The sequence below is a fragment of the Carettochelys insculpta genome, chromosome 5 (assembly GCF_033958435.1).
Source record: "Carettochelys insculpta isolate YL-2023 chromosome 5, ASM3395843v1, whole genome shotgun sequence".
Taxonomy (NCBI): domain Eukaryota; kingdom Metazoa; phylum Chordata; order Testudines; family Carettochelyidae; genus Carettochelys; species Carettochelys insculpta.
In genome coordinates, this window is record NC_134141.1 from 3,142,928 (window position 1) to 3,162,339 (window position 19,412).

Below are 19,412 nucleotides of genomic sequence, written 5' to 3' on the forward strand. Positions count from 1 at the left end.
TTCTGTAATTTGCTTTCAGTAAACTACAATATGTTGATACTACCACTAGATGTCATGTTTAATACTACATATATAACAAACATTGAGTACATCGGAGTTCAGTTCTCAAAGCGTATAATCGTGGAAGAGATGATAGTTTTAATCTAAGTTAGATGAGTTAGTTACATTCTGTCTAGAAGAGAAGGGTGCAGAACCGATACTGCTCTACTACGCTTAACACGGCTAGTCAATACATGTTTCATCAGGGTTGTGAAAACACAAACCTCCCCCAACAATCCAGCAAAAACTGTGGTATAGAGACAGATGCCAGCAAAAAACTTAAAAAGGGAGGTGGCATTCCCCGACCGATTGGAAAAACTCCTCGGTTAGCATAGGCTGCAGCTATGCTAGGTGGCACAGCTGTTATAGGCCCTACAGTGTGCATAGCCAAAGGTAAGATGATTGAATTCCCTCCAATGGTTGCAAACCACTAATACTACAGGAGGAAGTGCATTTTGGGTTTTGTTTCTTTAGTTTATAGCCCTGAGAGTCTAATTTCCCCCAAAATGTCAAGGAACACTTTGATGCAAGAAGTAGAAGGACAACAATAGTTACTTGCAGATGTTTTTGAGGAAGACATACATTCATTTTTGGTTGCACTAAGAAACAGGAACATTTGTCTGCTAATTATAAAAATATTCACCACTTGGCAACTTTGTTGACATTATTGAAAGTCCACCAGTTTGCTAATTATCAGCCCTGTTGCTTTGATTAAAACCTATCTGAACCATTCAAATAGGAGAAATGAAATTGGAGCAGCATTTGGAGGTAAAAGGGGTCTAATTTTTCTTAGGACAGATTGTTACTGTAAATAGTAACAGAGAGCTGTGCTAGTTTATATACTATCAAAACAAAAAGCAGTCCAGTAGCACTTCAAAGGCTAACAAAATAATTTATTAGGTGATGAGCTTTCGTGGGACAGACCCACTTCTTCAGATCATAGCCATATCAGAACAGACTCAATATTTAAGGCACAGAGAACCAAAAATAGTAAAGAAGGTTGATAAATCAGAAAAGTATTATCAGGGTGAGCAAATCAGAGAGTAGAGGGGCAGAAGCTGGGGTGGGGGGAGTCAAGAATTAGATAAAGCCAAGTTTGCATAAGAACCCCTATAATCACCTAGAAAATTCCCATCCCAGTTCAAACCACATTAATGTGTCGAATTTGAATATAAAAGAGAATTCAGCAGCTTCTCTTTCCAAACTGTTGCGAGCCTGTCACCTAGGGCCTTCTGGAGTGCGGCATTCTGATTAAGGATAGGTTGTAAGTCTTTAATCATGCATCGCAGTGGTTTGAGCTGGGGGCTGTAGGTGATGACCAGTGGTGTTCTGTTCTTGGCTTTTTTGGGCCTGTCTTGGAGTAGCTGGTCTCTGGGTGTATGTCTGGCCCTTTCACAACAGTTTGGAAAGAGAGGCTGCTGAACTCTTTTATATTCAAATTCAACAATTAACACATGGTTTGAACCAGGATGGGAATTTTCTAGGTCGTTATAGGGGCTCTTATGCATATTTGGCTTTATCTAATTCTTGACTCTTGCCCCCACCCCTGCTTCTGCCCCTCTACTCTCTGATTTGCTCACCTTGATGATAATTTTCTGATTTGTCAACCTTGTTTACTATTTTTGGTTCTCTGTTTCTTAAATATTGAGTCTGTTCTGGTACGGCTATGATCTGAAGAAGTGGGTCTGTCCCATAAAAGCTCATCACCTAATAAATTATTTTGTTAGTCTTTAAAGTGCTACTGGACTGCTTTTTTGTTTTGTTACTGTAAATGTTATTGTAGAGTATTTTTGCATTATTGGCTTGCCTCTGTGTAAAGACAGCCTGAAAGTGGTATCCTTCCGTTGTTAAAATTTCTGTAGCAGCATCAGGAATGTGAGTCTGATCTGTGAGTTTCCTGGGTGGGTATTGCAGGAAACATACCGTTTAAGGTATGTCTGCGCAATGCACAAAAAAGCCCCAAAGCCTGTGGCAGTGAGTTTGACTCCTGGTTTGCAGACTTAGGGAAGAGAGCTGGGTAGGGTCTCAGGCTCTGATGTGCACCCCACTTCCCAGGCTTTAAGAGCCTAAACTGTAGCCTGAACCTAAGTGTGTACTCAACTGTCTTAACACTGTAGTCCAGGAGCCTTAAGACTCACTGCTCCACAGGGGTTTGTGCTATGTAAACATACCTGGTAAGCACCTTCACCTTCATTGAAGGGTGGCAGCACTCATTCTTCAGCCATTTTTTTACATGTAGTTCTGTGTACTGTACTCAGTGGGCATTGTTAAAAACTAGTTATGAACAGACTAAATCCCCTCTCTGCCCAGCTGCTCAGTCTTTTGTGCATAACTTCATCATTCTCCATAATACTTGAGAACATTCTCATCTCTTCATGTACGAGAAGTTTGATTTGTCAGGCCATCTTCATGCACAATAAAGAGGCAAAAAAGAGCCTGAGCCCAATTTATTTTCCTGTTATGATTCCTTTTGGATTAGCATGTGCTGGTTAGTGTGGTGTACGTTGTGTAAACAAGCATCCTTGTCTTTTCATTAAAACCCTGTTTTACTTTTGTTTTATAGGCAAATCGTACCTGTCCAATTTGCAGAGCTGATGCTTCAGAAGTGCATCGTGATTCAGAATGACCAATCTAAGAGCACAATTCTAGTTTGGGTGTTCCTAGTCACATGTATAGACGAACTATCCATTGAACTTACCTGTGTGGCTGCCAGCCTTCCCTTTATACAAAAGGGTCAATGGACCTTTTTTTGCACTGTGTGATTTAATCAATTATAAAGCTTATTATTAGTCTTCACAATTATGGGATTGTTATACTAACCGTGTGATTGGAACTCCAAAGATTTTATTTTCGTTAGCTTAATTTTGTGTGTGCACTAACATTCCCTGGTTTTTGTGTGATCATTCCGAGTGTTGCTGCGAGATTACAGTGGACGTGATCTTTTAGCATGTGCTTTTATAAAAAGTGGTAGCTCCAAACAATATAGCAATCTACCTTTATTATAGAGCCTTCAGATACTGTGAGTGGGGATGAATGGTGTGGCTGGGTATGTTTGCACACACGTGAGTTTGTGTGGGGTGTGCTAGCGAGAGTCTGTGTATGTATGTCTGAGAACCTATATACCAGCATGTACTGAGAACGTATGTGTGTAGTATTAATTATGCTGCAGTGTATAATCTTGTGTGTTATTTAAACAGTACTAGTACTGTACACTGGTTTCTTTCCTTGTGTTTGCAGTTGCACACTGAATGCTAAGGGTGCAGCAATTATAGGCATTTAATATTTCCGCCCCAATGTACTTAATGGCATAAAAAGACCTTTTAACTTTTATTCAGACAATTGTTATTGCTTCCCCTTCAATGCTGTATGTAAATGCACCACTAAAGAGTGCATTGATTGCGCAATACATGATTAGTCTTGTTTTAGTTTACGTCATAATATCCAAATTTTAAAATTGCTGATTTACTGCTAATTTATCAATACTTGCAATATCGCACAAAATCAGTTAGCAATATTAACATTGATAAGTTGATCACTTGAATGTTGATGCTTTTGTTTTCCTTTTTAATTCCTCTAGCCAGTTTTAATTATGTTCAGTTGATTTCAGAATAGATGTCAGTTCTGAAGATGCTGAAGTAACGTATTCCTCCCCATACACAGAAGCTGAAAGGACTTTTGAGAGTCTTGTGCAACAGCTCTTCACACTGTTGGCCATTGTGCTTGCTACGTACATAATTGTTTAGTTTATAAATGTTGGCTTTAACTCATTTGTGTTTTTTTTGTATAAGGGAGTTTGTGTTAATGGAAGAGAGGCTACCTTATCGTTCCTGCATCTTTATGAACAAAATTATAATGGTTAGCATTTGCTCAGAGCAGAGGAACTCGTAATGTTTTCATTATACCCCAGTAGGTTTTTGTGGTCATTTGCTGCCTGGTTCAAATGGCATGGCTTATTCCACCCTTCCCTGGTAGGCAGGTAGTTTTTGCATGAATGAAAAAAACCTCCCTTATTATTTTTCCATTAGTGGCCAGAATATTTACCTTCAGAGAAGTGTATGTTAGTACACAATCAGAAACAAACAATGCTGTTAAACAGGAGTTAACCTCCATTCAGCTGCCCCTGCAAATGTTATAGCTGGATTGTTGAAAAATTGGCTTTGTTTGACATTTAAGACTGTTAAAGGTTTTAAAATTTATTCTTCAGTAAAATATTTAAGTCTAATACATTGTAGTTACTCAAGAGGTGCACTTTCTTGCATCACCATGCTTTCTCCTAAATGTAATGTCATTACTTTGGTTCCAATAGCACAAGTGGCACAACTAGCAATATTGCTGTAACCTGCTGCCAGTCTCAGCTTTAAGTTTGTGTCATTTATGGTGCTTTTGTGTGCTGCTATGCTTTAGTATCAGTTATATTTTCAGACAGTGTTACATGTTCCCCATGCTGCTTGTTCTTCCTTGAAGGCTCTACAGACCAATCACAGCTTGTGGTTCAGTAAAACAGAATGAAAGCACAATTCTGCCCATATCTCAGATGCTATTGCCTCTGTTTAGTTACATGAGTAGAAATAAAAATTTGCTTGTCCGTCCATATGTCAGTACCTAACACTAAATCAAATTTATTACAAAATATACAGCGTACAGCCACTTTAAAAATGTTCACTTTCCCCTGGACATGGTAAGGAATGGAATTCTCACGTCACCAACAAGTTCAATCACATATAGTAAACTTTATTTTTTTAATGAATGAAATCATGTGTTTAAAAAGAAGTGTATGCCACACATCTTCTAATACTTAGGGTCTTTTATATAGCTGCAAAAAAAAAATTTCTACTTGTACAGATCTAACCATGACAAACACCACTACACTCAGTATTCACTTTGTTGAAGCATGGAAGTAAGGCACTTTTCTAAGTTAGATAGAAATGCATAATTAACAGGGCATATTTTGCTAATATTGAGGTAAAATAGTCCTCTTTCAGGAACTGGAGAAATCTTGATTTGTAATGGCCCTCTTTCCCAGTAAAGTTTGGTGAGGCAGTTGGAGATGTAGGAGGCAGAAGGGTCTAATTTGGTGAAATACTGAATTTAATTGTTGCACTCTTGTGGCTGATCTCTTCTGGAATGTTTTTTGTTTGCATGGGACTCTTGCAGATGTGTGCAGACTTGCTTCCTGTGGTTAGTGTGTATAAAAAGCACACATGCATGTGTTCTGAACCAGCTCAGACTGGCTACAACTGACTTTCATGTTGTAGCTGTCATGTCAAAAGAGGAGGGGAAGGGGATTCATGTTCAGCCTTTACTGCCATGTGTTATGCACATTTGTGTCTAATTCCACAGCCTGCAGTAGTGCCTGGCAGCATCAGAATCCAGTAAAAGGTTTATGTTGGTTGCCTTCCCTCTCCCACCTCTCCCCCTTCCCACCTCCCTTCTAAACACAACTGTTGGCTTTACCATGTTGGCACTGCTTGTGGGTTTTGTTTTTGTTTTTTTGCATGAATTGTCAGTTGAATTAATGGATATCAAGGCCTACAGATTTCTCCAAGGTCTCATTTGGTGGGTTTTCTTTACAGAGAGTTTTTTTTGTGCAAAGTAATTTTTTGTTGTATATGTTTTTGTACAGTCTCTTGAATGTGATTTCCCAGCTGTTAACATTTACACCTTTTGTAATACTTGGAGTGGTGGGATCTACCCATGTGGTTTTTTTTAAACTTACTGAAAATGCGTTTTTGACTGAGTTATCTTTAGGCCTTAAGAGCTGTGTTTTCCCCCACCCCACTCCCTTGGTACATTCAGTTACCTCATTTTGCTATTTGTGTTTCAGATTTGCTAATGATTATGAAAGTTTATGCGTTTTGTTGGAATCATATTTTGTCAAGTGTTTTCTTTAAATCATACTCTATTGTATCAGTTAACATGTAGTTTTAAATGTATTATAAATATCTGTAACCAAATCATTTGAAGGCTTGATAAATTTTTAACAAAATTTGTACATTTTTTATGAGAGTTACTAGTAATGCTTTACTAAGTAGTGCAATGAATTTTTATTTTTAATCCCTGTGCCCAATTTTGGAGTTGAGAGAGTTGTTCAGTAATAAATGTATGATGTACACTTACAATTTTGCCTTGTCTCTTGTTCTCCTATTGGGGCACAATGTTTATGCTGCCTGGTCACCATACGGTAAACCTTCATTTTAACAGGCAAATGGGAGGAGGGGTGTTCGCTATTTCTAAAAGTCTATTAAATGCAAGTATTTACTGCCCGCCCACCCGCCCACCCCGGCAGGCTTCCTCAGCCCCAGTCTCCCCCACTCCCCTCCCCCCCAAAAAAAACCCTGCCATTCACCAGAGCTGCCGCATGCAGGGGGAGGGCGCCAACATGGCTGGAGGCACCCTGCCTTGAAGCTCAAGTTGCTTTGCCATGCGTGGCTGGAGCGAGTGCCAGTCTGCCATGTATGCACCCTACCCCAGCTGGGAGGAGCATGTGGCAGCTCCTTGGGGCTATGGCAGCATCTCAATTTTTTTAAGGGGATGGGGGAAGGGGACATGATTTTATGGACCCCCAGCAGACTTTGGGAGCAGTGTCCCCCCGTTGTTCCTGAAGTCTGTGAAATCAGGGTCCATAAAATCAAAAGTTTAGTGTATTTCTGTTTTACTGTGCTGTATTACAATTTTAGTGTTGTACCACTTTGCAACTGGAGTTTGGTATTTTGCTTCGGGTGACATTCTTGTTTTACCTATGAATTGCATTTTTTTTTCTTCAGATAAAGAAATCCCTATTTGGTTTACATGACTACTTAGAGAAATCTCAGGCAGATGAGCTCAGTGAGCTGCAGCATATTGTTTTAAAAATATTAGAAGTACTTTCAGCAGCATTGTCCTCCAGTAAATGAAGGTGCAAACAAAGCTTTACCTCAATTTACCTTTAACAAAGCTTTCTGCCTCAATTGAGATAATCTTTCTGAAAATTTTGCTTGATGAAATTGAGTTGTAAGGAAAGTGAGGGGATTGAAAAATACTAGACAATCCTCTGGCATGCCTCAGGTGCTTTTACAAATTAGGTAAACTTGGCAACACTCCAAGGTAACATGTCCACATTAGACATAAAACTGAAGTATAGCAGGTTTGATGTGCTTAGGCTCACAGAAGAAGCTGGCAGAAAGATCAAAACTAGGTCTTGGATCGTAATTGTGTGGTTTAGTGACAATCATGCATGGTGAAGCTTAAAATGCAACATACCTTTTTAAACGGTATCCAACTAAGGTGCAGTTAATGTCCTCCACGTTCTAAGGACCTATCTTTAAAGCTGTAGGTGTCAGACCCGGAAATGTGTTTTAATAAAAGACCTACATAAACATTTCTTTGCCTTTACACCACTAGTTATAACAAAAGGTTACCAATAAACAGGAACAGCAGTTTGTGGAGTTGCAAGAATTAGTTACAGACTATCATAAAAATTGGATAATGTCACCAATAATTGCACTTACACAACCTGAGGCTAATTAAATCTTCCTCAAGGAGGAAGATGGCGGGGCCTTCGGAAGGAATGCCTCTTAATGCATAGCAACATACACCTGTGCGGTGCAGTATAACTAAGGCTCCTCGTACTGTACCATACAAGGCCTCCATTAAGCAGTGTTCTGCAGCAGAGATGCACTCTAATCTGCTTAACTCTTTGTCACAAATTAACTTTGTTTCATGGAGAGAGAAACCACAAAATTTACCACCCAGTGAAAATGAGAGAAGTATTTTATTATTTGCATAACAGCAGAGGGATATTGCTGGTCACTTTCTGATATTTCCACAGTGGGCAAAACCTTTGACAAAAATGAAGAGCTAGTTCTTGGGTTGCTTCCAATGTTCCCTGTAGCTGGGAAATCATAAAATTTTGGGGAGTAAAGGCATTGGGAAGTAGCACAGGCACTTTGAAGTGCCCACAGATATGCGGCATGCAAGCACTTTGAAGTTGCCATGGAGGAGAATTAAACTAATGAAGCAACGAAGGGTCCTGTGGCACCTTATAGACTAACAGAAAAGTTTAGAGCATGAGCTTTCGTGAGTTACTCACTTCTTCAGATGCTGCTCACGAAGGCTCATGCTCTAAACTTTTCTGTTAGTCTATAAGGTGCCACAGGACCCTTCGTTGCTGCTACAGATCCAGACTAACACGGCTACCCCTCTGATACTAAACTAATGAAGTGCTGCATATTTATCACAGCACTTCATTAGTAATCACCCATAAGCCTGATTACCATGCCCCCTTTGAAGTTTGGAGCAGGTGTAGACATAGCCTAAGAGTGGTGAGAGAGTGACAGTTTTGGAAACCTACGCACAACCTAATGAAGCCTGCACCAGTGCCTGAGCTGAGCTCTTTCTTGTCTGGTCTCCTGGGGTGTATCTACACTCCCTGGGAGCCTCTTAGCCAAGGGGGAGAGACTCAAGTTAGCACACTAAAAATAACAGTGCAGATGCTTGCAGCTTGGACTCTCAAGCACAACTGGCACAGGTGGCTAGCTTGTGAACATGAAGCAGAACCAGCACAGGTCGGTCCACCTGGACTGGAAGGCTTGCTTCCGGGTGCAGTGTATGCATACCCCTGTTCATTGGGCACCTCAGCTGTCTTAATCCTAAGACCCCAGTCTGCCAGTGGCTGAACGCTGTTCCTGAAGTAATTGCACCTCTCCCTACACACGCCAGGCTCAACAAAGGCAATCCTGTTACAGTATAGCTGGTGTGGTTTAGGCCCCATTCTTCAACCAGCCATGACCCAGAAAACGGAATGGTGGAAGAATGAGAGAAGGAAGAGTTCAGCTGAAGGCTTGCAGACTGTGGGGGCAGAGCAGATGGAAGAAGAGAAAAGAGAACAATGTAAACATCATGGGGAATGACGGGGGAAAGACTTCTCTTAAGCTGATCCTCAGCGATGGAATTGGTGCCTTCGTCTTCGTTGCTCATAGCATCCGCTGAACTAAACAGTCATCAGCACAAAAATCCCTACCTCTGTGTTTCTTTGTAAAGCACTGCATACACTTAGGTTAAAAATCTCTGAACACTGGGCTGTAAAATGTTGTCACACGCTAATTAAAAAGATGTGAATATTTGCATTCATCTGTGTATCTGGTTGGTGCTTAAGTTGCATTGCACTGCACTTGGTTCAATGTTAATCAGTATTTGCTTCCAACCTCTAAATGTAAGTGTCATTTTGTTTATTCTACCAGGTTTGGAAGGATGCACTTTCAGCGTGCAGTCTTGGTGACGCAGGTTGACACTATTATAAAGTATATTTTCAGGTTCTGCATTCTCTGTCCTGGAGTAGGAACCAAAGGCAACATTTCCATTGGAAAACCTCAGGGTATCCCCTGATGGGCTGCTGTGCTGTTTCCTGCTTTCTCTGAGTGTTGTGTCTATGGGAGCAAGAGAAAGGTAAGTGTACACCATTCTGCCATACACTATACTTAGCCTGGCATGATAACACAATGCTGGGTATCTAAACATGACCATCCTTTTACCAACTGCGTTAACGATGATTGGTTAATACAAGGAGCTTTTCCTTTCAAAAGTAATTAATCCTTTAAACTTTCAAATTAAAAGGGTCATATAAAGGGGTATTCTGAAGCAGGTGAGGGAATACGCTGCCTTTTACAGCTACCCTGATGAGCCTTAGGAAAGAGAGCGGACTCCCCAGGGAAGTTATTTTGATTTCTTTTCCTAAATTATTTTTGTATCCATCTCCTGTAGGTGTATCCCTTTAATTTGTTCCGGGGAGGGGGAAAGAAATCAATGCACTAATTGGGGAAAAAGAAATGCTCCTGTTAAACTATCAGCATTAATATTGCCATATAAATATGGTGGCATTGGGTTGCCCATAACCAGAGGGATGGATATTTATCATTATTCCTGTTTTGGTAGGGGAGCCGACTCAGATCAGGGCCCCAAGGCATTAGGAGCTGCACAAACAGAAAGCAAGTGGCAGACCTTCCCTTGAGAACTGTTTCACTAGACAAGAAAGATGAGATGTGGGAGAGGGGAAAACTGTTCTCTGCTTTCTGGGGGAGAAAGTGAGGCATGGAGAGATGAACTGACTAGCCCAAGGGCACACAATGTCTGTGCCAGAGCTGGCAATTGGATCAGCTCTCCTGAATTCCCCATTGAATGCCCTGCCCACAACTCCATCCTTCCTTTTGTGGCAGTATTTACGTTTTATAGCCACACTGCTTAGGAGTCATCGGGCTGTGGATGACTGCTGAGGGGAACAATGTGGGAGAAGAGTTGGAGTTCTGCTTAGGAGGAGAGAAGTGGCGGGAAAAGAGCTGGAAGTAGCAAGGAGAAAAAGCTCAGACCCCTGCCCATCCCACAATCCTTTGGAGACAGCATGGAGCAAGGCAGAAGAGAGAGAACAGCCTGCAGGGGTCACAGGACAGTGTTAAACTGGGCAAAGCAGGCCTGGGCATAAGGCCTGATTGGAAGAGGCTAGACGCTAGAGGGACAACGTGGAGAGGGTAAAGGTGGAAGTGTGGGCACCGTGGCAGGTGGCTGGAAAATAGCTCAGAGGGAATTTGTCTGGAAGGGTGAAGTTGGTGGCAAGCTAGAAAGGTTGCATACCACAGATAGCAGCCAACCGCAAATGAGGTGTGGGCTCGCAAATGGGTCAATACAGTGGGGAGCAAAGAGCAGAGACAACTGCCTTGGTTAATGATTGAGGAAGGCAGGTAGTGCTGGGTTGGCAGGAAGTGTGGCAACCAGGCACCCCCAGGATAGTGAGTGGCAATGTTGGCAGGGGGGGGTAGGTCTTGGGCTCTGGAGGTGTCCATTGCTACAGATGGGCAGGGCAGCTGAGTGAACAAGTCATCTTGGTCCTGTTTATTCTCTGGGCAGGGGGAAGGAGTGGCACAGGGCTTGTGTTTATGGAGCAGTTTCAGGCCTGGCTGGCAAGGCAGCCCTCTGCGCCTCAGCTAACTTCAGCAGAGGGTATTTGGAATGCTGTTCATCAGCTGCTCTCCTGCTCTAGTCGAGGGGAGGATGGGAGCTGCACGCGTCTTCTAGGGTGAATTACCAGCACACACTAAGTGTCAGTGACTCCAAGGTCCTTCCCTCCTGGACAGTCAAACTTAAACAGGGGTCTCCACAGAACTGGGAAGCTACCTGTTAGGAGGAGAGGATGGGCCCCACCACTTTCTCTCCTGTGGCAGTACTGAGCTGAACAGACTGATGCACAGCTGATAACCTTCCTCTTTAAAAACAAAAAAGTAAAGTAGCACTTTAAAAACCTCACCTAATAAATTATTTTGTTAGCTTTCATGGGACAGACCCACTTCTGCTGGTGTAGGGGGTCAAACTCATGCGAGGAGCCGTCTCGGGGGTGGGGAGAGAAATGTGTCATCTTGCAGAGTGTGGGGAGCTCCCAGAGTTTGACCTGAGGAAGGAAATGCCTGAGTTCACAGTGGCTCACTGGGGAGAGGTGGAGCTATGCAACAGGTGTGAGGAACCAATATTGGGAAGGCTGCTGCCTCTGAGTGTTTGTCCTCATGTATGAGTACTGTTCCTGCAGGGACCCAGCAAGGGCTACGTGCTACTTGCAGCACTGCCTGCTAGGGCTTGTGGGGCCCCCGTCACAGGGAACCAGCTGTTGTACCTTGCTGCTTATGCTGAGTCTGAGCCTGGGACCATCTGAGAGCAGAGGAGGGCTCGGTTACAGATGCTATGTTCAGGTGATCATATGCACTTGTACAAATCCCATGTAAATCTTCAGGATGGCTTATTCCTGCCTCTCTCTCTTGCCACTCATGCTTAGGACAACAGGGCACTGATCAGAACCTCACTGAGCTCAAGTGACACCGCCAATAAACAGGGATGCTGTATCCCAGACTAATATTTTTTTAGTAATAGAAAGAAAGCCGTGCTAGTCTATATACTATCAAAACAAAAAAGCAGTAAAGTAGCACTTTAAAGACTAACAAAGTAATTTATTAGGTGAGCTTTTGTGGGACAGACCCACTTCTTCAGACCATAGCCAGACCAGAACAGACTCAATATTTAAGGCACAGAGAACCAAAAATAGTAATCAAGGTTGACAAATCAGAAAAAAAAAAGATCAAGGTGAGCAAATCAGAGAGCAGAGGGGTTGGGGGGAGTCAAGAATTAAATTAAGCCACGATGCAGGGGCTCTTTTGCACACTTGGTTTAATCTAATTCTTGACTCCCCTCCCCTTCTGCCCCTCTACTCTCTGATTTGCTCACCTTCATAATTTTATTTCTGATTTGTCAACTTTGATTACTATTTTTGGTTCTCTGTGCCTTAAATATTGAGTCTGTTCTGGTATGGTTATGGTCTGAAGAAGTGGGTCTGTCCCACGAAAGTTCACCTAATAACTTATTTTGTTAGTCTTTAAAGTGCTACTTTACTGCTTTTTTGCTTTGATAATACTTTTTAGGTCTGGAATACCAAGCATATTCACATTTAGAAGATCCTAAAATTACCTTAATTACAAGAGAAATCCCTTTTTATATTCCATTTTTGAAGACGCTCTGACAATGCTGTGTAAATATATTACTCTGGCATTACCACACCCTGTACATGTTCAAACAGGGGTCTGAAAATAGTCTGACATGTCTATGTGAAAGTTTATTGCTTTGGAGTTGTGTGCTCTGTGGCTGTGTCAACGGGACTTTCACCTTCATGCTCAGGATGTCTAAACACTAGCCTGACATTGTTAACTTGATCTTGTTGAAAAAACTGGCAGTGTTGTTATAAGCATTGTCAATTCTACAGCTGGCTGTTAGTTGTTTAGTGCTGAATTGTAACTAAAGATAAAGTCCCAAACACCTTTGCATTTGTAACTTTTACAGGCATGAGTAATTGTTTGCTAAAGTTGGAAGTTCTGAGTGAACAACCACACTCAAAAGATAATTTTTTGCACAGAATACGCTTTGTGGTATCATTGAAAACAAGTAACAAGTTTATTTTTAAATTATATACTTCTGGAGGGCATGGGGCATAGGCGTTCTGTTCTTGTCCATAGTGTGCTCCTGAGTCTTCTGATTGTTGAGCTGATTGTGTGGATTCCACTTTTTTAATAAGGCACTGAATATATTATGCAGGAATGTGTTAAAAAAAATTTAACTGCACACATACCAAAGTGTATTTTAAACCACTCTATTTGCATTTTATAATCATCTCAAAAGCCTTTCTGGAGAGACAGGAACTCATTCTGTTTCACTAGCCAATGGTCATGTACTGTAGAAACATACTTACAAATTCAAATATAAAGAAATAATTACAAAGCCTCATTGGAAAATGTCATATCCTGTAGAAAGTGTTGACTAAACTTAAAAAAAAAAAAAAAAAAAAGTAAATAAACTGTATCCTACACCCTCCAAAAAGTACCATTTTTTAATTAAGAAAAGTAATTAACTCAAGAAAATCATTATTGCTTTGATTTATTTCCCTAACAAAAATGTTAGGTGAAGAAAAGTAATCCATGTAAATTGAAATTGGAACTTCAAAGCTTTTTTTGTTTGAAGAAAATAAATATTGAACAGGAAAATTCTGCTTTTTTTTTTCCCCCAACACTACTGAAGGTACTTTAAAGGCCTTCTAATCTTTTCATAAAATTAAATTACTTAAAATACAGAGACTCACAAAAGAGACCCCAACAGATTAGCCTGACCCAAAATGAAAACGTGGAAATTAAAATAAACATTCTGCTCCTCACGCCTCTCTCCCCCTCCCTTGCACTTGCCACTTCCCAGCACTTCCAAAGTTATTAACCTTGAAAAATAAACTTTCTCCAATAAGAGTCTGGATTTTGCTTCAGTGACATTTCAGAACTTTGAATTCACACTAATCCCACACAGGGGTGTGAGTAGTAGCAGTAGCACCCTTCAGTCTACGTAGACTATGGATCGCGCCTTTCGTAGTTCCATTTGGCATCCTCATTTACAGCGTCGGCTGTGACTGTGAAGACCCACACGAGAATGACAGTCCTTGCTGCATCTGTTGCATATGTAATGGGTGTCTGGCAGGTCCTTGCTGTGCTTTCTGTGGGCTCGCTTCTCCTTTGCTAGCTGTGTGATCCTCAACTCACCCTTCTGAAGGCCCTTGTATAGCTCCTGCCTCCATCTGCTGTGATCATCTGCCAGCTCCTCCCAGCTGTCTGGCTCGATGTCTACCTCTCTGAGGTCTCTCTTGCAAACATCTTTGTAGCACAGCTGGGGGCGTCCGGGAGGTCTTTTGCCAGAGGCTAGCTCGCCATACAGGATGTCTTTTGGGATCCTTCCATCATTCATCCTGTGGACGTGGCCAAGCCAGCGGAGCCGCTGCTGCCTGAGGAGGGTGTGCATGGTTGGGATTCCAGCTTGCTCAAGGACGGTAGTGTTGGACACTCTGTCCTTCCACGATATTCCAAGGATGCACCTGAGGCAGCATAAGTGGAAGACGTTCAGCCTCTTTTCCTGGCGGGCGTACAGGGTCCAAGTCTTGCTGCCGTAAAGGAGGGTGCTGAGGATGCAGGCTCTGTAGACTTGCATTTTGGTGTGAGTGTACAGCTTGTTGTTGTTCCACACTCTTGTTGAGTCTGGACAGAGTTGTGGCTGCTTTACTGATCCTCCTATTTAGCTCAGTCTCCAAGGACAGGGTGTCAGTGATGGTGGACCTGAGGTAAACAAACTCGTGGATGACCTCTAACGTATAGTTGTCAATGCTGATTGATGGAGAAACAGCAACATCCTGAGCAAGTACGTTTTGTCATCTTTAGGCTGATGGAGAGCCCAAAGTCCTTGCATGCTTTGGAGAACCGATCCAGCAGCTTCTGAAGCTGGTCTTCTGTGTGTGACACGACAGCAGCAGCATCTGCGAACAGCATCTCTCTGATGAGGACTTCCCGCACCATAGATTTAGCTTTCAGCCTTGCAAGATTAAACAGTTTCCCGTCAGATCTTGTGTGCAAAAAGATGCCCTCTGTTGAAGATCCAAAGGCGTCTTTAAGGAGGATTGTGAAGAAGATCCCGAACAGTGTCGGAGCAAGGACGCATCCTTGTTTGATGCCGCTCCTGATGCTGAAAGCATCCGATAATGTGCCATCATATTGGACGGTTCCTCTCATGTCTTCGTGGAAAGACTGGATCATCTTGAGTAACCGTGGCAGACATCCTATCTTGTGGAGCAGTTTAAACGGTCCATCCCTGCTGACCAAGTCGAAGGCCTTGGTTAGGTCGATGAAGGCAATATAGAGTGGCTTCCTCTGCTCCCTGCATTTCTCCTGCAGCTGCCTCAGAGAAAAGACCATGTCGACGGTAGATCTCTCTGCAAGGAATCCGCACTGTGATTCAGGATACGCCCTCTCAGCAATCTTCTGGAGTCTGCCGAGGATGATGCAAGCAAACAGTTTACCAGTGATGCTTAGGAGGGAGATTCCACGGTAATTGTTGCAGTCGCTTCTGTCTCCTTTGTTCTTATACAAGGTTATGATGTTAGCGTCGCGCATGTCCTGTGGAACCTCTCCCTCTCTCCAGCACAGGCACAGTAGCTCATGTAGGGGTTCCAGGAGAGTGTCCGTGGCACACTTGATTACCTCTGGTGGTATACCATCCTGGCTCGGGGCCTTTCCTACTGCAATGTTGTCGATGGCTTTCTTCAGTTCATCCACAGTTGGTTCCTGGTCCAGTTCGTCCATTACTGGTAAGAGTTCGACGGCATCGAGGGCTGAGTTGACCACAATGTTCTCGCGTGAGTACAGCTTGGAGTAGTGCTCGACCCAGCGCTCCATCTGTTTGGCTTTGTCAGTGTGTGAACCCTGGTGAAAAAAGCTATTGGTGCAACCTAACCCCTCAATCCTGCAAACACTTACACGCTTACTTGACTTTACTAAGGTGAGTACCCCAGTGACTTCTCACGTGAGTAAAGTTAGGCATATGCATAGAGGTTGGTAGAAGCAGGCTCCAGGCTGCTCACCAATAAACACAGGGAGGAGGTTAGTTTTAAATGGAAAACTTGTGCTGATATTTTTATTTACAATTTCTATTGGAAATTGTTTGACAAAAACTACATAATTGTACTAATTTTGACAAAACTTCTTGTAGGCTGTGCAGGCTTTCTGCACAGGGATGAAATCTCACTGATCAGCAGCTTCCTAATACAGGTCACAGCCACATCTGGTTAACAATGAGAAGAAATATGCATGTGTTACCAGACAGAGGACTTAGTTATGGTGGAAAGTACATATTTGTGACTTGGATTGTTAGACAAATGCTGGAATTTTACAAAAACATTCCAAATCCTGATAAACTTAAAAGAATTTGGAGCTGTGTCATAAACATCACTCCCTGCCCTCTCCACCCTTTACAAAGCTAGGAAGTCTGAGTGAGTTAACATGCTGAAGTCAATCACTATTTCAAAGAGGAAATTCAGAATTCAGCCTGGAAAAGTGCCTGAGGAGTGAGACCCTGAAAACATCAGAAACCCCAAGACTACTGTATTCCCTCCCCAAACAATTTCATATCTCAAATCAATGACCAGACACTATAGATCATCGTACTCTGAGGTTCAGAAGCTGTACTAGCTAGCCATCCAGAAGCTACAGTAAAATGCCCCCTTTTCTAATTTCCAGTTAGCCAAGCAGCTTTCAGGTGTCAAAGTGGGAATTCCACCCTCTTTTGCTGGGATTGCATGTAGCCCTTATAATGAATCTTCATCCTCATTTATTATTGGGGCTACTTTCTCTTTTATTTCTTCCCTTCTACAATATATTTTCAACCTTTTTTTTCTTCATATCTTAATTTAATCTTAATTTATATATTTGTTCTGTTCAGTGTCCTCTTCTTGCAAACACTTGCTAAATATACCAAATACAGTACCAAATTAGTATCGAGAGCCCTGGTCCTTTAAATGTTTTTGAATATGCATAACAAAATGCAAACAAATGGACATCACACCAAATGGACTAAAGGTGAAAAATCCTTTACAATCTACATACTGCACAGACTAAAGTGAGAGATTATGCCATACACTCTCGAAGAAACTGAGGAGCCACCTAATCAGCATCCTGTACAACAAACAGGAGAACATTTAAAAAAGCTCTCAAATCTGGAGTCTTTCATAAAAAAACAACCTTCAATACAAACTTCCACACCACTGAACTTTACTAAAATAAGACAGGAGATTTACATTAGACACTTCACTACTCTACAGAGGAAAAAGGACTGCAGGCTGTCTAAACTCCTGCCTGCCACACAGAGCCACAGCAGTGGTACCACTAACTCAGCCAGCAGTATCATCAGTCTGTCCAGTTACACACTCAGCTCAGCAGAAGTCTGCTCTTTCTCGGGGGCTCTTTTTGCCCCACCAACCGCACAAACATAATACAGTTCTGCGGTGATCTGGAAGCCTACTTTCGCCATCTCAGACTCAAAGAATACTTTCAACAAAACACTGACCAGCACACTGTTACACAGACACCCTCCCAGCAGCACAAGAAGGATTACTCCAAGAAGGATTACTCACGTGGACTCCTCCTGAGGGTAGAAATAACAGTCCGGACCTATACACAGAATGCTTCCGCTGACGCGCACAAGCAGAAATTGTGGAGAAACAGCATTGTTTTCCTCACAACCTCAGTCGTGCAGAACACAATGCTATCCACAGGCTCAGAAACAACTCCGACATTATAATCAGAGGCAGATAAAGGAGGAGCTATTGTCATCATGAACAGGTCTGACTACCAGAAGGCGGCTTCCAGACAACTCTCCAATACCAGATTTTACAGGCTACTTTCCTCAGATCCCACCGAGGAATACACTAAGAAACTACACCATCTGCTCAGGACACTCCCTACACAAGCACAAGAACAGATTTATACCAACACACCTCTAGAGCCCCATCCGGGGCTATTCTACCTACCACCCAAGATCCACAAACCTGGAAATCCTGGAGACCCCATCATCTTGGGCATTGGCACTCTCACTGAACGACTGTCTGTCTGGTTACGTGGACTCTCCCTCCTCAAACCCTATGCCACCAGCACTCCCAGCTGTCTCCAAGACACCACTGACTTCCTTAGAAAACTGCAATACATTGATGACCTACCAGAAAACACTATCCGAGCCACCATGGATGTAGAGGCTCTCTATACCAGCATCCCACACAAAGATGGAATAAATGCTGTCCGGAACAGTATCCCTGATGATGCTACAGCACATCTGATGGCTGAGCTCTGTAACTTTATCCTCACACACAACTATTTCAGATTTGGTGACAATATATACCTTCAAATCAGCAGCACAGCTATGGGTACCCGCATGGCCCCTCAATATGCCAATATTTTCATGGCTGACCTGGAACAGCGCTTCCTTAGCTCTTGTCCACTAACACCCCATCTCTACTCGCGCTATATTGATGACATCTTCATTGTCTGGACCCATGGGAAGGAGACTCTGGAGGAATTCCACTGGGACTTCAACAACTTTCACCCCAACATCAACCTCAGCCTGGAACAGTCTACACAGGAGATCCACTTCCTGAACACCACGGTGCTAATACACGATGGCCACATCAATACCACCCTGTACCGTAAACCCACTGACTGCTACGCCTACCTTCATGCCTCCAGCTTCCATCCCAGACACACCACACGATCCATTGTCTATAGCCAAGCACTAAGATATAACCACATTTGCTCCAACCCCTCCAACAGACACAAACACCTACAGGATCTCTACCAAGCATTCTTGAAACTGCAATACCCACCTGAGGAAGTGAAAAAACAGATCAACAGAGCCAGACGTGTGCCACGAAGCCTCTTACTACAGCACAAGCCCAAGAGAGAAACCAACAGAACACCACTAGCCATCATCTACAGGCCTCAGCTAAAACCTCTACAGTGCATCATCAGTGATTTACAACCCATCCTGGACAATGATCCCCCACTTTCACAGGCCTTGGGAGGCAGACCGCTCCTTGCCCACAGACAACCTGCCAACCTGAAGCAAATCCTAACCAGCAACTATACACCGCACCACAGTCACTCTAACTCAGGGACCCATCCATGTAACAAACCTCGTTGCCATCTCTGCCCACATATCTACACCAGCAACACCATTACAGGGCCTAACCAGATCAGCCACACCATCGTGGGTTCATTCAGCTGCACATCTACCAATATAATTGCTGAGCTACAATTCATCTGCAAATTCAACACCCTCAGCTCAGGATTAAACAGGTACTGTGAATGGCTGGCTAAATACAAAAGCAGCTGCCCCTCCCTTGGTGTTCAAACCTCCAGATCAACTGCTGCTAGTAAGACTCACCCTTGCTGACTGAGCTAACCTTGTTATCCCCAACCTTGCTCTGGCTTATTTATACCTGGCCCTGCAGATTTCCA

General features: G+C 42.8%; 1 protein-coding gene across 5 annotated transcripts in view; it reads left to right on the plus strand.

Annotated features, from left to right (window-relative positions):
* RNF38 (ring finger protein 38) overlaps positions 1-5,468 on the plus strand; it is a 190,219-nt gene extending 184,751 nt beyond the window's left edge. For all 5 annotated transcript variants that reach the window (XM_074994531.1, XM_074994533.1, XM_074994535.1 and 2 more), the window contains one exon: positions 2,603-5,468. In XM_074994531.1, the coding sequence (XP_074850632.1) occupies positions 2,603-2,665 (63 nt within the window). In that variant the 3' untranslated portion in view covers positions 2,666-5,468. The remainder of the gene's footprint in view (positions 1-2,602) is intronic.
* Positions 5,469-19,412: the final 13,944 nt, after the last annotated feature.